This window comes from Spinacia oleracea, chromosome 2, assembly GCF_020520425.1.
Source record: "Spinacia oleracea cultivar Varoflay chromosome 2, BTI_SOV_V1, whole genome shotgun sequence".
Lineage (NCBI taxonomy): Eukaryota > Viridiplantae > Streptophyta > Magnoliopsida > Caryophyllales > Amaranthaceae > Spinacia > Spinacia oleracea.
In genome coordinates this window covers 104,108,773-104,124,698 of record NC_079488.1, presented here as the reverse complement: position 1 = coordinate 104,124,698, position 15,926 = coordinate 104,108,773, and the positions used below count along the sequence as shown (strand labels likewise).

Genomic DNA, 15,926 nt, shown 5'->3' with positions numbered 1-15,926 from the left:
TTAGCTAGAGTGCCTTTTCCAATTCTACCAGCAACATTTATAAAATGTTTCAACTTCATTATTCTGTCATCCAACAAGCGCCTACATCAAAACATTCTTGAAAAGACAAATAGCAAAAGTATTAAAAGAAGGAACCTAGAGGTAGGAAAATATCTTCTCACAAAAGGCGATTTTTTAAGGGCTTACTTCTGATGTCTCAAGATAAATACTCCGTAGTATCAAAACCGCCACACCCAAGTGTTGCGGGGTATAAGGGGAGCATAAACATACCCAAAAAAAAGCGGAAATTTGCAACTTACACTCAAGGTAGCACAACGACATCCATAATTTTCAACTCTTTGATTTAAAATTTTCAGCTGTTCAGAGAGCAGATTCTATGACGATCACAAACAACTACAATCTCAATCAGAGAGTCTAAAGTTTCCCCTTTTTTGAGGAGTATTTTGTGATATGTAGATGCAGTGTAATGTATTTAACAAAAATGCGTGCCATTTCATGATCCTAGAAAAATGCCTGTGTTCATTTCCTCCCTAACAGACTTGCACAGCTGGAACAAGAGAAGCCATAGAAATCAAATCACCTTTGGTGTGTCATCATGCATGGTATCTGTCTCTACACCAATGTCCAAGTAGACAACAAACTACACTCAGCCAAAAGATCAAAACTTTCTTAGGAAAAGAAAAGAAAACAATTGAAATAGGGAAAGTAAGGAAAATAGTTTTCCTAGAACAAATTAACTACAGATTAGCAGCCAGAAAACAGGTAAAAGCAGTCTTTAGCATTGCTTATAAATGCTTCTCCCTCCATACTATTTTGAGATGTTAAAAAAAAATCACATTTTCAACATATAAATACATTATGACTAGATGAGTGGTTAGATTATAGGGAAAAGACAATTATGGTAGTATTTTAGTAAAATCACGGTAAAGCTTCATTTGAGGGGATAGGCCTGAGAGTAAACTTCTATAAGTTAAGCTTTCATAACCAGTTAGGATATGGACATGGTTAGTATGAGTAGTATCTCGTATGAATATGAATGATCTTATTGAAGTGTATTATACTTGAACATAGAAGATGAGAAAATGACCATAGTTGTAACTTGTAATGGTCAAGTATCAAGTTGAATACATGTATTTGAGATAGTAAGGTCAGATGAGAAAACCTGGATGTTCCACTCTGAAGAAAGTCACTAGCTATATTGCTGCGTGTTTCCCAACAAAACACCATGTTGCTTAATTATTTGGACGCATTGTAGAAGGATATCTTGCTCCGCGGAATACCTCTCCGATTTGCTCTACATTCACCGGGAAAAAGTACATATATAAGTGTTCTATCATTTCAAGTCTCACAAGCAAAGAAGAAACTTCCACAGTGAAAGAGAAAGTACGAAATGTCATTGTCCATATCATAGGAAGTGAAAGAAAAAGTAAGAAATGTCAATCTAGGAACAAAATCTAGAAGATATACCACAAATGAATCCTAGCCTTTTTGTAGGAAGCCATAGTCCATATTAAACATTTACTATGATGCTAGATAAGCTTAGGTGAATATATGAACCCGTCATAAACTTCCCTCAAAAAGATAAAAAAAAAAGCGCAAAATTCTCAATCATCAGGTTTGTTACATAAATTTTGAACCTTGATAAGCAAAAAGTAAATCACATGAACCATACAAACTCAAGAGAGTGTATTGAATATGTAAAAAAATACCCTCAAAACAAGTTCATGTTATGATGGGCTGGTGGCATTTGTTTGAGCAAAAGGTCTTGCGCGCACCAGGTGTACAATAAATTTATTGTACACCAAGATAACTTTAACCCTTTTTTTTGTAACTTTAACCTAATTTTGGTTAACTTTTATATTAGTAAAAAAAATTAATAGATAAATATTTTAAAGGGTTAAATGATTAATTTTATACATTATTAGTGATTTTGAAGAAATAAGTTTTACTAAATGAAAAATTTTATCACTTAAAAATAGATAACTTTTACATATATAAGCTTAACTTTTAAGCATTTTGAGTTAACTTTTACTCCGGTGTACAATATTTATTGTACACCCATTGTAAATAAGAATTTGTGTTGTCTGAGGGGGCAAGTTATAAGAGTGAAAACCGTAACTGCAGTTCTCAAATAAATGCAAGGCAGGAAACGATACCAAATATCAATATCAATTATATAGTCAATTCCAGAATCCGATGTGACATTAGCTACAATTTCATAATGTAGGAAAAACCTTTGCTAAAAGTGAGTTAGCAACATATTAGCAATCTGAAACTTTAATGAACACAAGCACCTGATACTCTATTGGCTAAATGATAATAATACTAATAAGATACATTCAGATTAGAGTAAAAGGAAAGTACCAGTTGTTTGAGATTGCATCCAAGAGTCAGTTCAGCATATGAACTATCTATTTGAGAGAGATAACAGTAAGGAGCCTCACGTCCCAAAAAAACTTTGGGATATGACTCCAGCATTGACTTTACATCAGTTGAAATCTGAGGAACTTTCTCCAAATTGTCGAACTGCAATGGAATTTTACTGATATAAGCACGCCACCCAGCTCGAGACTTGTTAACGATGACCTGCAGATGTGAAAATGACAAAAATAAACAAAAAAAGTGTACAACTCTAACCATAAAGATAATGACAGAGTACTGAGGAAAATTATTCCGTAATGCAAACTGGCAAAGTCAAGAACAAAAGTGAACTAATGGAGAAAAGAAGATTTCACCTGACTAGAAAACATAGAGTTTGGAACGATCACGGGAAACTTTTCAGCATTCAATAGCGAAGTTGTAGTTAAACCCATCTCCGTCACTTGACCTTCTATTGATCCAGCCTACAAAGAATAAGAAATAACAAATTAAGGGCACAAAAATAAACCACAAAAAACAAAAAATCCACTAATGAGAGAAAAAGAAAAACCAAACAAGCTGTAATCACGTTAGTATCTTGAAAAGACAGAGGACAATAGGACATTGTTACAACCAGTTTACACCATAAGCAAGGTAATCTATGGACAAGGGGTAATTATCTATTTAAATGGAGTAGAACAATGGAATAGAGGCTAGCATCCTACCTTGATTGTATCTCCGAGTGAAAAGGGCTTCGAGAGTTGCATAGACAATCCACTAAGAACATTACCAAGTATGTCTTTTGACGCAAAAGCAGTGGCAACTCCTGGATAAAAAACAAAAATAAACCCGCATTTGAGTGGTTACAACACTAATAACTGCCAAATAAAAGTTAGGCACGGGATGATAAAATAAGAAGCAAATGAATGTAAACATCAAAGTTTTGCAAGTTGCAGAGCAATGCATAAACTCTTGCCAAAGGATCATATATTCAAATGTGAACCAAGAGATATTCAAGAGAGAAAAAAAAACAAGGTCAATTTGATGTTTGAATGTGGGCTTAATAAAAGCATAGAGCACAATAGACCTGGAGATATTTATCCCTTTCAAAGTCCTACCCTCTCCCAACTATACCGTTGACACATAATAAAATCCACACCACCCTAAGGGAAACTACTATTGAGTAACTATCACAACTAGACTTGAATTTTTTTTGATGCTGAAGTAGTCTGAACGACAGCTGTTATTGAAGATGACTAACTTGCGATATGATGCATAACTCATAAACGAACAAAAGAACTCACGGCCCGTTTGGTAGCCGCCCATGATTGGTGTCAATTGGAATGAATTTGTATGTAAATTTGTAAGGAAAAACAATATTCATTCCCATGGTAATGCTAGTTCACTCAAACTTATCTCTTTTTCTTCATAAATTTCCATTACCATCCATTACCATTTAGGGAATGGAAATTTATGAAGAAAAACACCAAGTTTGAGACAAAATTTCATTACCATGGACATCATGATTCTATTTTCTAGCCAAATTACACTTAGTTTTATTCCCATTCCTACCATTTATTACCGGCTACCAAACGGGCCGTCAAAGTAGACATGAGTGTCTTTACTTTGTCTTTGTGCATCTATACTATCACAAGGGACCATCACAAGGCTCATACTGCAATGATATGCTTAAGGTTAATGTTCACCAAAACATGTAAGAAAAGAACTGAAGAGCACCTAGGTTAGCAATTTAGATTACTCACCCCCAATACCACCAACAGTAAGAAGAGACTGAACAGCCACACCAGATGCTTCTGCTAAAGCCATAACTCCAATGGCCAAAAGGCCAACAGAGCAAATCTTGTCCAAAGTAAGCAATCTTTCTCGATCAAGTAGATGAACATTCTCAGCAGCCAAAGCACGAGCAAAAAAATTTGTCTTCCATCGTTGCACAAACCATACAAATGAAAGGGCGACTGCCCCTTTCCAAGTCTGTCCAATTAACTGGGATGCAACAGAATGTGGAGCAACCAAATAGCATCTGCACATATATTAATTAATTATCTGAATAAACATTATGTGACTGAACAAATTACTCAGCAATAACATATATAAGCACTACCACTAACATTTCAGAAATTGCCATGAAAGTCGTCAGATAGCGTGCTGGATCCTGTAATGCACCCCAAACACTCTTCTCATACGGTACTTCAATAGCGAATATGCTTCCAGTTCCACCCAGCAAAGCGGCCGATCCTTGATTTGAATACTTGTGCAATCTCTTCAATATACTTGGCATGACCATCCACGCCAGTACAGCAGCAGTGAATGTGCTACCCACAGGTACGACAACATCTTTAAGGTATGGATGAGTATCCAAAACTTGTTGTGCATAGGGAGTTAACTCATCAGAGGCTTCCTTAGCCTTTTGCCCCGTGAACGTAGCAGCATCTACAACAGACTGCCAGACATCCTTCATCTTATCTGCCCACTCAGAACTCCCAGAAGTAATCCCATCACCGATTCCAGAAGCTTCCGGAACATCAAGACCCTTATTATCCCTTGTACCACCAGTGAAGGACGAATATGACAGGCAACCCGACACAGATGACAAAGGGAAGCTACTCAAAACCCGGTAACTCGACAAAGTGGGTGAAAAGGCTGATCCATAACTGGGTTTACATAGTTGTGCACAAGCTCTAGGCTTACAACTCAACATTCTACTATGAGTATCAGTGTGATAATTATGACCCAAATAACCAGCAATAGGCCTAACCTGAAAATGATCACCAACTCTCATCGAATTTATATAAGACCCAGATAACATTGATTTTGATGAAGTAAGAACAGAACTAGCAAGAGATTTCAACTTCAACGACAAAATGCGGGCCATTATCGTTATCTAAATTTGGATTAATTCCACTATTGACTAAATTTGAAAAATCCCCATCAAAATTATCACTTCAAAGCTGCAAATTAACCAGACAAATAATCAGATACTCAAATTAAACAACACCAATACGAAAATAATAGGGGATTTTCAACATACAGAAGGGGAAACTGATAATTTGAATCCGGATATATGATAAACTTCAGGAAAATATGTCAATTGATTTGTATTGATGTGTAGAAACGTTAACAATATATACTCGCTCGAAATTGAGTTTAGGTGACCCACGCGAAATCTATGATGAGAAATTGACAATGTAAACTTGAATTTCAAAAGTTGGAAAAAAAATCATACAAAAATGACGAAATTAAGAGAAATAGAAAATTTTACCAGTTTTGGGGGTGCAGAAATTTGGGTAAATTTCTGAATTAGCGATGATTCAAGCTAAAGAAGATGACTAATGAATTGCCATTTTCTTTTTTCTTTTCTTGTTGGTCAAGTGAGAATCAATAGCGAAGCCAGAAAGTTGTCTGTCGTTAAGGGGCTAAACGGTTAAAACAAAATTCTAATGGCCCTGTTTGGCAATTGGCTGTTGGCTGTTGGCTGTCGGCTGTTTTACTTGGCTGGTTTGACTGGCTGTTCAAGTTGGCTGCTTTTGTTGGCTGTTTGACTATGGATTGGTTACAAATATGTTTGGTAAAATCAGTTGTTGGCTGTTGGCTGTAGCTATGTAAAATGACATTTAAGGACATTTAATGTCTTTTATTCATTTTTCAATACATACTGTGTATTGTGTACGGAGTAAAACGTAATTACAAATAAATAAAATATAAATTAAACATAAATTACTTTATGCAATATTATTAATAAATTATTATTTTAATTAATAATTACGGAGTAATAATTAATAACTAATAATAAATAATCAATGATTAATGATTAAGAATTAATAATTAATAATTAATAATAATTAAATTAATAATAATTAATAATTATTAATTAATCATTAATAATAAATGATTAATTATTAATTAATTATTCACTGTTAGTTAATAGTCATTAATTAATACTCCGTAATTATTAACTTTTAATTATTAATTATTAATTATTAATTATTAATTATTAATTATTAATTATTAATTATTAATTATTAATTATTAATTATTAATTATTAATTATTAATTATTAATTATTAATTATTAATTATTAATTATTAATTATTAATTATTAATTATTAATTATTAATTATTAATTATTAATTATTAATTATTAATTATTAATTATTAATTATTAATTATTAATTATTAATTATTAATTATTAACTATTAATTATTAACTATTAATTATCAATTATTAACTATTAACTATTAATTATTAACTATTAATTACTAATTATTAATTATTAATTATTAATTATTATTAATTATTAATTATGAATTATTAATTATTAATTATTAATTATTAATTATTATTAATTATTAATTATTAATTATTAATTATTAATTATTAATTATTAATTATTAATTATTAATTATTAATTATTAATTATTAATTATTAATATTAATTATTAATTATTAATTATTAATTATTAATTATTAATTATTAATTATTAATTATTAATTATTAATTATTAATTATTAATTATTAATATTAATTATTAATTATTAATTATTAATTATTAATTATTAATTATTAATTATTAATTATTAATTATTAGTTAATTAGTCAAAAAACAAGGACAAAAAAGTAATTTAGATAGTGAAAAGCCAAAAGCCAACTCCAAAAAGCTAGTGTTACTAGCTTTTCATTTTTGGCGGAAAAGCTGGCTTTTCAGCAAGCTAAAAAGCCAGTTACCAAACATATTTTTTGGCTGTTTGACCAGATTAAAAAGCCAACAGCCAAAAGCCAACCAAAAAGCCAGCAAAAAGCCATTTGCCAAACAAGGCCAATATCTTTTCTAACCAAATATCGAAGAGTTAAATGAGCGATTTCTTTCAATATTGCATAAAGATTCAAATAATTCCCTAAATATGTTACTTTTTAAGTTATTTTCTATCATACCGTTCACGTAAGCAAGGGAAAAAGTGAAGTAATTTTTTTTTCCGGTTCAGCACTGAACCGCCATATGAGATAGCGGTTTCGTTTTAAAGCAAACCGGTTCAATGTTATAAACCGCTATCTGAGATAGCGGTTTGCTTTAAAACAAAACCGCTATCTCAGATGGCGGTAGTGGATAGAACGTTTGTTTCCTAAGTATAAGGTCGTAGGTTCGATCCCTACCTAAAGCGTTTTTTTTTCTTACCATTTATAAATAGTGATTATAAACCGCTATCTCATATAAACCGCTATCTCAGATAGAGGTTTAGTTAAGTCAACCGCTACCTGAGATAGTGGTTTAGTAACGCTTCGTTAAAAAAAAAAAAAAAAAAGACCGGTTTTAATGCTGACGTGGACGGTATGGTGGGAATTAAGTTAAAAAGTGGCGCATTTTGGGAATTTGACGTTCTTTAAACAATATTGAAGGAAATCGCTCGAGTTAAATAAAATTTGCACCAAAATTTCCAAATTCTTGCACGATAAGGTGTACAATAAATTTTTAAGCATCGATATAATTTTGTCCAATATTTGTAAAAATTATAAAAAGTTGAAAGTGTGAAAATATGTATTCTTACTAATCCAACAACAATTTACATAATAACAATTGGTTATTATATAGTGGCAAAAAAAAGAAAATCAAGCTAGTCAAACTTAGTACGGAGTATATAAATAGTGCCAAATCAAAATGATGCAATAAAAATAGAAAAAAAAAAACAGAGGGAGTATGAAATATAGAGTTGTATATGCTTCTAACATAAATACTTGTATGAATCGGTTTTAGTAAGGTTATGTTATGTTCGACATATTTTGATTTATTTCAGACAAAAATAAGTTTAGATAAGTTCAGTTATGTTCAGATAAATTCAGTTAAGTTCAGATAATATAAGTTCAGCAAAAATAAGTTTTTGGAAAAATTGATATTGACAGTTCCAACTATGGCCGTTTAACTTTTAAAGGTCCCAACTTTTGATTATTCTAGAGTGGTCTCAACTTTAAGGTGTGTTTTCCAAGAATGGTCCTTTGGTTTATTAAACTATTAATTAAGTCGATTTAAGCATATCATACTGTTCCATTTACTTCATTTAATTAAAAAATATGATTATTGCACGAGAGATATGAGTGTTAATTAAGTTATTTAGCACTTAATTTTAACTAAGGGACCATTTTTGGAAAACACTCTCTATAGTTGGGACCACCCTGACATAATCAAAAGTTGGGACCTTTTAAAGTAAATCGGCCATAGTTGGGACCGATAATATCAATTTTTCCTAAGTTTTTTTCAGACATTTTCACACACAAATAAGTTTAATTCATATAAAATAATTTTTTTTCAAATAAAATCAGTTCATATAAGTTCAGTTCAATTTAGATAAGTTCAGATAAGTCCAGTTAAATTCAAATAAGTTCAGTCAAAATAAGTCCAACAGAACGGAGCCTAAGACCAACTTCTTATCCAATACTCCTATGGAGTAGTTATACTTTTTAATTGAATAGTTACGTTATTCAATGTGATTAAATAGTTATGTTATACTATTATTAATTATATTCTTCAATCAAATTAACAACTATACTCCCTCAACCCCATTTGCTTGGAGTAGGAATTCGAACCCTAAACTATGCTAGGGAAGAAGGAAAAACTCACCATTTGAGCCAACCCCAATTCCTACTCCTTAGTACTCTATACTTGTTATTTAATCTTTTGTATGTATTGAATACCAAAGTGAATTAGGGTATTTAAAACACACCAAAAAAAAAAAGATTTAAAAACCACTTGACTCATCAGGTGTGAATGATATTGAGATGAACTTTTTGTTCGTAGGAAATAAAACCTTATTTTTTTAAAAAAAAATTAACAACTAATTTTTCTTATTTTAAAAACTATTTTTTATATTTAAAATTTCAAATTGTAATTAGAAAATGATCGACTTAAGTGAGTTTTTTTTTTTTTTTTTTTTTTTTGGTGTATTATAAACATCCTTATTCACTTTAGTGTTTATTAAAACTTTATATTTTTACTTTGGTGTTTAATACATACTAATTTTTACTTTGGTATTTTTTAAAGATTCATGTGTCTAATTAGGTAGTTAAAAAGAACTTTGAGTAAATATTATTGAAGGGAAAATTTTGTTGCCGATAATCTGATGTATTGATCGCTTCGTATTTATGCAAGAGCTAGCTAGTATACCTTGGCTACCAAGGCTTCCCTAATTGGTAAACTGCCAACACAAATTCTTATTTACAATGGGTGTACAATAAATATTGTACACCGGAGTAAAAGTTAACTCAAAATGCTTAAAAGTTAAGTATATATATGTAAAAGTTATCTATTTTTAAGTGATAAATTTTTTCATTTAGTAAAACTTTTTTCTTCAAAATCACTAATAATGTATTTAATTAATAGTTTAACCTTTTAACTTTAAAATATTAATCTATCAATTTTTTTTACTAATATAAAAGTTAATCAAAACTAAGTTAAAGTTACAAAAAAAATAGTTAAAGTTATCTTGGTGTACAATAAATTTATTATACACCTTGTGCACGCAAGACCTTTTGAACCACCAATCTCAATCGTCTATGACAAATCTGTTATTCCGTTGCACACTTTCTGCGAAAACTCAAACCCTTCAATTCCTATTAGAAATACTTGTAAGATTCTATATTGTCTAATTAGTAATTACATGTTTGTACAAACTTAAAACCCTTTCCAACACGGACTAAATAATACTCCATACGTACGTCATATTTACTCCAAATATATACGGAATACTTCGTATATATATAAATTACTCCACTAAGGAGTATAAATTATAAATTTGTTGAGGTTGCAAATAATCCTATGACCAATCTGGTACTTTCTGTTACACAAGTCTGCCAAAACTCAAACACTTCTCACCTGAATAACACCTCCTTAGATATTTGCGCCTTGTCTCTCTAAAACCTCCCTCTTTTTTCTCTCTCCTCCAACAACGTCAACAACAATAACAAAAGAGGAGAGCCATGAAGGCACATCACTCATCAGACCCTTCCTTCAATCTCTCTCTACCAAAACTCGCAATCTCTCTCCTCCTTGGTCTTTCCCTTTATATCTTCCTCTCTTTCTTCTCTCTTAAAACCCTTTACTCTCCTCCACCTCCTTCTGATGATCATGATCCTCTCCTCACCCGTATTACTCTACTCGAATCCCCACCCGACCCGCTCCCTGAACCCACGGGTCTCCCCCACATTGTCTTCGGCATTGGTGCTGCCGCCAGTAAGTGGAGCCGTCGCAAAGAGTTTATTAAATTATGGTGGCGTCCCAACTTCACACGTGGGTATATCTTCGTAGACCGCCGTATCCACCTCTCCGACCCGGACAAGTTCCCGACCCTAAAGGTGTCACAGGATACCTCGAAGTTCGGGTACACGTATCGGCGTGGGTCCCGGTCTGCACTCCGGATGACGAGGATTGTATCGGAGATGGTTCGGATGGGGTTGGAGGACGTACGGTGGTACGTCATGGGAGATGATGACACCGTGTTTTTCCCGGATAATTTGGTTAGGGTTTTACAAAAATATGATCATAACAAGATGTACTATATTGGGAGTAATTCGGAAACACATATGCAGAATATTAATTTTGCGTATGATATGGCTTTTGGAGGTGGAGGTTTTGCTATAAGTTATCCTTTAGCTTTGGCTATTGAAAAGATGCAAGATGGTTGTATACAAAGGTATACGGGTTTGTACGGTTCGGATGATCGGATTCACGCTTGTATGGCTGAGCTCGGAGTTCCTCTCACTAAAGAACCCGGTTTCCATCAGGTTCGTCTTCATATCATAATTCACTTGTCACATTACTAGGTTAATTAAATTAATCATTACTAAGCATAATGACTCTCTTAATACAAAAACTTATATAGGGCAGATAGTTATACTTTTAATCAAATAGTTAAATCAATGTGATAAAATAATTATATCATACTTTTAATCAAATAGTTAATCAAGTACTTGTAGTAAGTTGGTTTTTTTTTTTTTTTTTTTTGGTGTAAATGAGCCACAAGGGCGGGGATGAGAATTGATCCCAGGATCACCTGAAACCGGGATGAAAGCTCTAACCAACTGAGTTATCCATCACTCTCGCTTGTAGTACGTTAGTACTATTATTAATTTATTATTTAATCAAAAAGTTACACTTTCTAATCAAATAGTAATAATTTTTAGTCATATAGTTATCCTTTATTGCTAACATTAGCGATTTTATGAATATGACTGTTTTATAGAACACTTGCTTCGCTCTTGATTATTCCTAGGCACATTATATATTCATGTCTTTTATGATTTTTATCGACCTATTATTTTGAATAAAATTGCATGTTGGTCACGTTATTTTTTCAAGTTCCATTTTACAAATCATGGTTAGTGTTGTTGTTTTCTGAGTTTCACGTTTTTAAGGTAACCATATGTACAAAAATGAGGGCTTGCCTTGTCAGTTTCTGTTTGAGTTTCATGGGGTTAAAAAAACGTATATACAACGCTTTATTAAATTAAAGGTCGTGCTTTTGATGTTAAACGGTAAAAGTAATTGGTATATGTTGGGTTCTACTACTACAAATCAACTTTACATTTTTTTTCCTTTTCAATTAATTGTGTTACTAAAACTTATAGTCAAGATGATAAATATCGCAAGTTGCGACAACATTTAGTTGTAGTAATTTTACGTGTCGGAGTTTAATTGGTACATATAAGCGCCACGTAGGATATGCGCCATTATAATACTTTTACTATCAATGCATATTTTTACTATGACAATATGTAAATAAGTTAGTCAATTAGAAAGAAACAAATTAGAATATTAAGATTTTCCTACCTTTTTTTGTAACATGTATATATAATAGGTTATATAAGTTAAATATTTTAGTTTTCAATTTAAATCATAACACATAAGCATGTCATGTCATCATTGTGACACGGTTTAAAGGTCGCATGTTGCGACCTTTATCATTTTCGTATAGTCAAAAGTTGGAGATTGAATATTTCAGGTAAATTAAAGAAATTGTGTTTGGCAAAGTGTTAGACTACTAATTGTGTTGTAACTAGTAAGTTTATGCCTTGATCACACGACTTTTAAGTGTTGATGCTTGACTGTCATTTTATATGAGTGCATATGACATGACATCACGTACACACAACACACAACGTGTCAACGCACTCTTTCATTGTCAGATTTATGAATTTATCACATACGTAGTACGTAGTAGGAGCACAATATTAGATTTAGCCGATTTTACGGCATACTTACCTTTTCTATTTGTAGGGAGGGACCTTAAAGATGAGACTTATCACATTATCACATCCTTCTTCAAACTTGTAACAATACTAGTTAATTTGGGGAGCTAGATGATACTCACAATCCATGACTAAATTCTTCTGGTAGTCTTCCTTACTTTCATTCCAACTTTGAAACTCACTATCCTCAATTTCTCCCTGACGTGTGGATTAAATTAACATTGAAACTACGTGTCCTTTATTTTGTTAATTAACCATTTGAATGTTCCACTAATTAACCAACCAAAATATAGAAGTATGTCCCATAATATGGTGTCAATGCCTTGATTAGTGGGGTAGACCATTCAAATGATCCAAAGTGAAGATGGAGGTATTGGAATATTTGACCTTTCATTAAGTCATTTATTTGTCCCTAATAATCTAGCACAATATACCACTATTTCCCCCTCACTTTTGAATTATATGTTAGACATTAAAATTAACTTTTGTGACTCTAAAGTAGTGAGAGGAAAAAAGTAATTAAACCTGGCCTCACGAATAATCTACCAATTCTCTGCATCCTATTTACTAATTTCTAGGTACACTTCCATGCACCTAGAGCTACATGAGTCAAATGATTTTTTTACGTACGTTTACATGAGTCATTGGTTAAATTTGGTTGCAAATAGCATTATAAGATGATAAAGGTTGCAAGTTGGGACAACATTTAATTGTCGCAATCTTATGTGTCGGAGTTTAATTGGTACATATAGGTGCCACGTATGCTATGATTCGTCACAATATTTTTACTATCAATGCGATATTTTTACTATGAAAATTGTAAATAAGGTAGTTGATATAAAAAAAAAGAAACAAAATATAATATTAAGATTTTCCTACCTTTTTTATTTAACATGTATAATAGATTATATAAGTTAAATATTTTAGTTTCTAATTTAAATGATGACACATAATCATGCCATGTCATCATTGTAACACGGCTTAAAGGTCGTATTTATCATTTTCGTAGCAGTTGTTATGCTAGTACGTTGTACTAACCTAAGTTTATTTATGATATTATTTGGCAGTTTGACGTACATGGAAACCTATTTGGGCTATTAACAGCACATCCTGTGGCACCATTAGTAACACTACACCACCTAGATATTGTGGATCCTATATTTCCTTACATGAGCCGCCTCCAAGCCCTCCAACGTCTAAAAGTTTCAACCAACATAGACTCGGAGTCTGTAATGCAACAATCCATTTGCTACGACTCAGCCAGGAACTGGACCGTCTCGGTCTCATGGGGATACGTGGTGCAGATAATCCGAGGTTACGTTACACCCCGAGAGATGCAACGACCATCAAGAACATTCTTCAATTGGTACAAAAGAGATGAACCCTCAAGTTTCTCATTTAACACAAGGCCATTTAGCAAACACCCTTGTGAAACGCCTTACATTTATTATCTTTCTAATGCGGAGATTAATCAAAACACTAATGTGATTACGAGTGAGTATGTGCATTATCAAATGCCTCATCCTAGGTGTTGGTGGAAAGCTGAGAACCCTGAAAAGTTTCACAAGGTTCAAGTTTTTAAGAAGCCTACTGATCCTCATAAGTGGGATGAGGTAAATCTTCTACTTCTATCTTTCTTTTTAATTATGTCACATATCGTACACAGGTTTCAGTATTAACCAATATGTCAAGACCTTATTAATTAGTTGTGATTATTATATATTTATATTGATATGTTGGTGTTGACATGTAATCATGTGTTAAATGTTAATGTGTGTGACATGCAGGCTCCAAGAAGGGATTGTTGTAGGGTGTTGAGTACAGAAAAGAAAAGTACAGTGGTGATTGATGTAGGGGAATGCAGAGAAGGGGAATCCATTCAACCTCAATATTAACAAATGGTTGCAAATTTTTTATAGCAATTATTATTTCTCTTATCTGTGGATGTAACTAGCTTAGTTGGTAAAATGTTGAGAGGATGTACCTATAATCTGGGATTAATTTTCGTCTATACCATTTTTTTTGGTAGCCTTTTGTATTAGATTCCCGAAATTGATATGATAAAGCTCAAAATTAAATTATCATTGCAGATTTAATGGAATTGTTCCGGGTACAAAATAAATGACTTCGAATGAAGCCTATTGGTTGATGGAGAAGATCTACCTTGTTCTTGATTGTATTGGGCTCGAATATACCTGCATAAGTGAGATTAATTGGCTTCGGGGTTTTCCAAGGAAAGCCCCTACGATGCCTAAGTAAGAATAGGTTCAGGAAGTAGAGAGAATTCTCTAGGTTAAATTGTGTGTGAAGGCAATAAATAAATCGTAACTTGGCATGTGCACAAGGGCGACATATTTTTAGTACGTCTTACCTAATAAATGATGATGAGCTTTATTATGATGGGTCTTGGGTCATAAAGAGGATTTTGAACCCTTGAGGGAACCTGCCATGCATGTACTTATTAGCCTAGTAGACTTTTAGGTTACAAGCCCAATTGGAAGCTAATTGGGCACCAAAACAACATGTCCCCCCAGACCCATTTCATTTAAGGTTAAATGAATGGATATTTGAATCCACCTGGCAAATTTTGGGGCAAAAAGACCGGCCCGTTGCTTTTTCCAGTTTCATTTGAATTTCGAATTCAAATGTGACACATACCAGGTACGTATTCTTCCTTCAATTAATCGCCTTTTCGACTTCGCTGATCAACGGTGAGCAGTTAAGTGGCGCGCAGTGGGAACGTTTTGAGGGTTGACCCTTTATAAATATTTGTTGTATTCATCAGTTCAACACTTTACATTTCTCGCCATTTTCCAGAAATCTCCCAAATTCTTGCAAACTTGCGATTTGATTTTTCTGCTACTATGACTTCGTCATTTCGAATTTGCTTCGAAACTGTAGTGCTTTTGACTCATTGGCGAATTATGCTTCTGAAGAAGGTATTTATTTGTGCTTTTCGTTTTTCCTTTGCTTTCTCTTCTATCCCACCTTCTAAACTCTAGATCTAAGATTTTTAGAATGTATGGCTCGAGACAAAGGCAAGAAGAAGTTTGTAGTGGAATCGTATCTTCCAGTGAGAGCGAAGAAATGGAGGTTCCTCTGGAGCGACCCAAGAAGGGTTATGGGTCTTTGGCTTGTGAAGCTTCGGGGAGTGGAGTTGTTGAGGTTCTCGAGGGGACTTCTTTGGAGCGAAGTACTCGTGTTGAGTCTGGTAAGAAGGCCAACACCTCTGAACATTTAGTGGTGGCAAGTTATCTCACTTGTTGTCGTCGTTACCCTCGTTTTCACGAGGAGGCGGATCCCAATTCGAAGCTT

General features: G+C 32.9%; 2 protein-coding genes across 6 annotated transcripts; one reads left to right on the top strand and one right to left on the bottom strand.

The window, feature by feature from the left end:
* Nucleotides 1-320: 320 nt before the first annotated feature.
* LOC110789881 (mechanosensitive ion channel protein 1, mitochondrial) lies at nucleotides 321-5,795 on the bottom strand. Of its 5 annotated transcripts, none has more exons than XM_021994589.2 (8): nucleotides 5,639-5,795; nucleotides 4,488-5,327; nucleotides 4,122-4,399; nucleotides 3,084-3,184; nucleotides 2,736-2,843; nucleotides 2,365-2,586; nucleotides 1,163-1,294; nucleotides 321-640 (listed from the first exon to the last, which is right to left on the bottom strand). In XM_021994589.2, exons 2-7 carry the CDS (start codon nucleotides 5,249-5,251, stop codon nucleotides 1,190-1,192), a joined length of 1,578 nt encoding a protein of 525 aa, XP_021850281.1. In that variant the 5' UTR covers nucleotides 5,252-5,327; nucleotides 5,639-5,795; the 3' UTR covers nucleotides 321-640; nucleotides 1,163-1,189. The 5 variants fall into 5 exon arrangements, with proteins under 5 accessions (XP_021850281.1, XP_021850291.1, XP_021850304.1 ...); XM_021994599.2 differs by having other exon boundaries at nucleotides 321-612; XM_021994612.2 differs by having other exon boundaries at nucleotides 321-547.
* A 4,402-nt stretch (nucleotides 5,796-10,197) lies between these two features.
* Nucleotides 10,198-14,712, top strand: LOC110788936 (uncharacterized). The gene is made up of 3 exons (XM_021993575.2): nucleotides 10,198-11,147; nucleotides 13,679-14,224; nucleotides 14,399-14,712. Exons 1-3 carry the CDS (start codon nucleotides 10,344-10,346, stop codon nucleotides 14,504-14,506), a joined length of 1,458 nt encoding a protein of 485 aa, XP_021849267.1. The 5' UTR covers nucleotides 10,198-10,343; the 3' UTR covers nucleotides 14,507-14,712.
* Nucleotides 14,713-15,926: the final 1,214 nt, after the last annotated feature.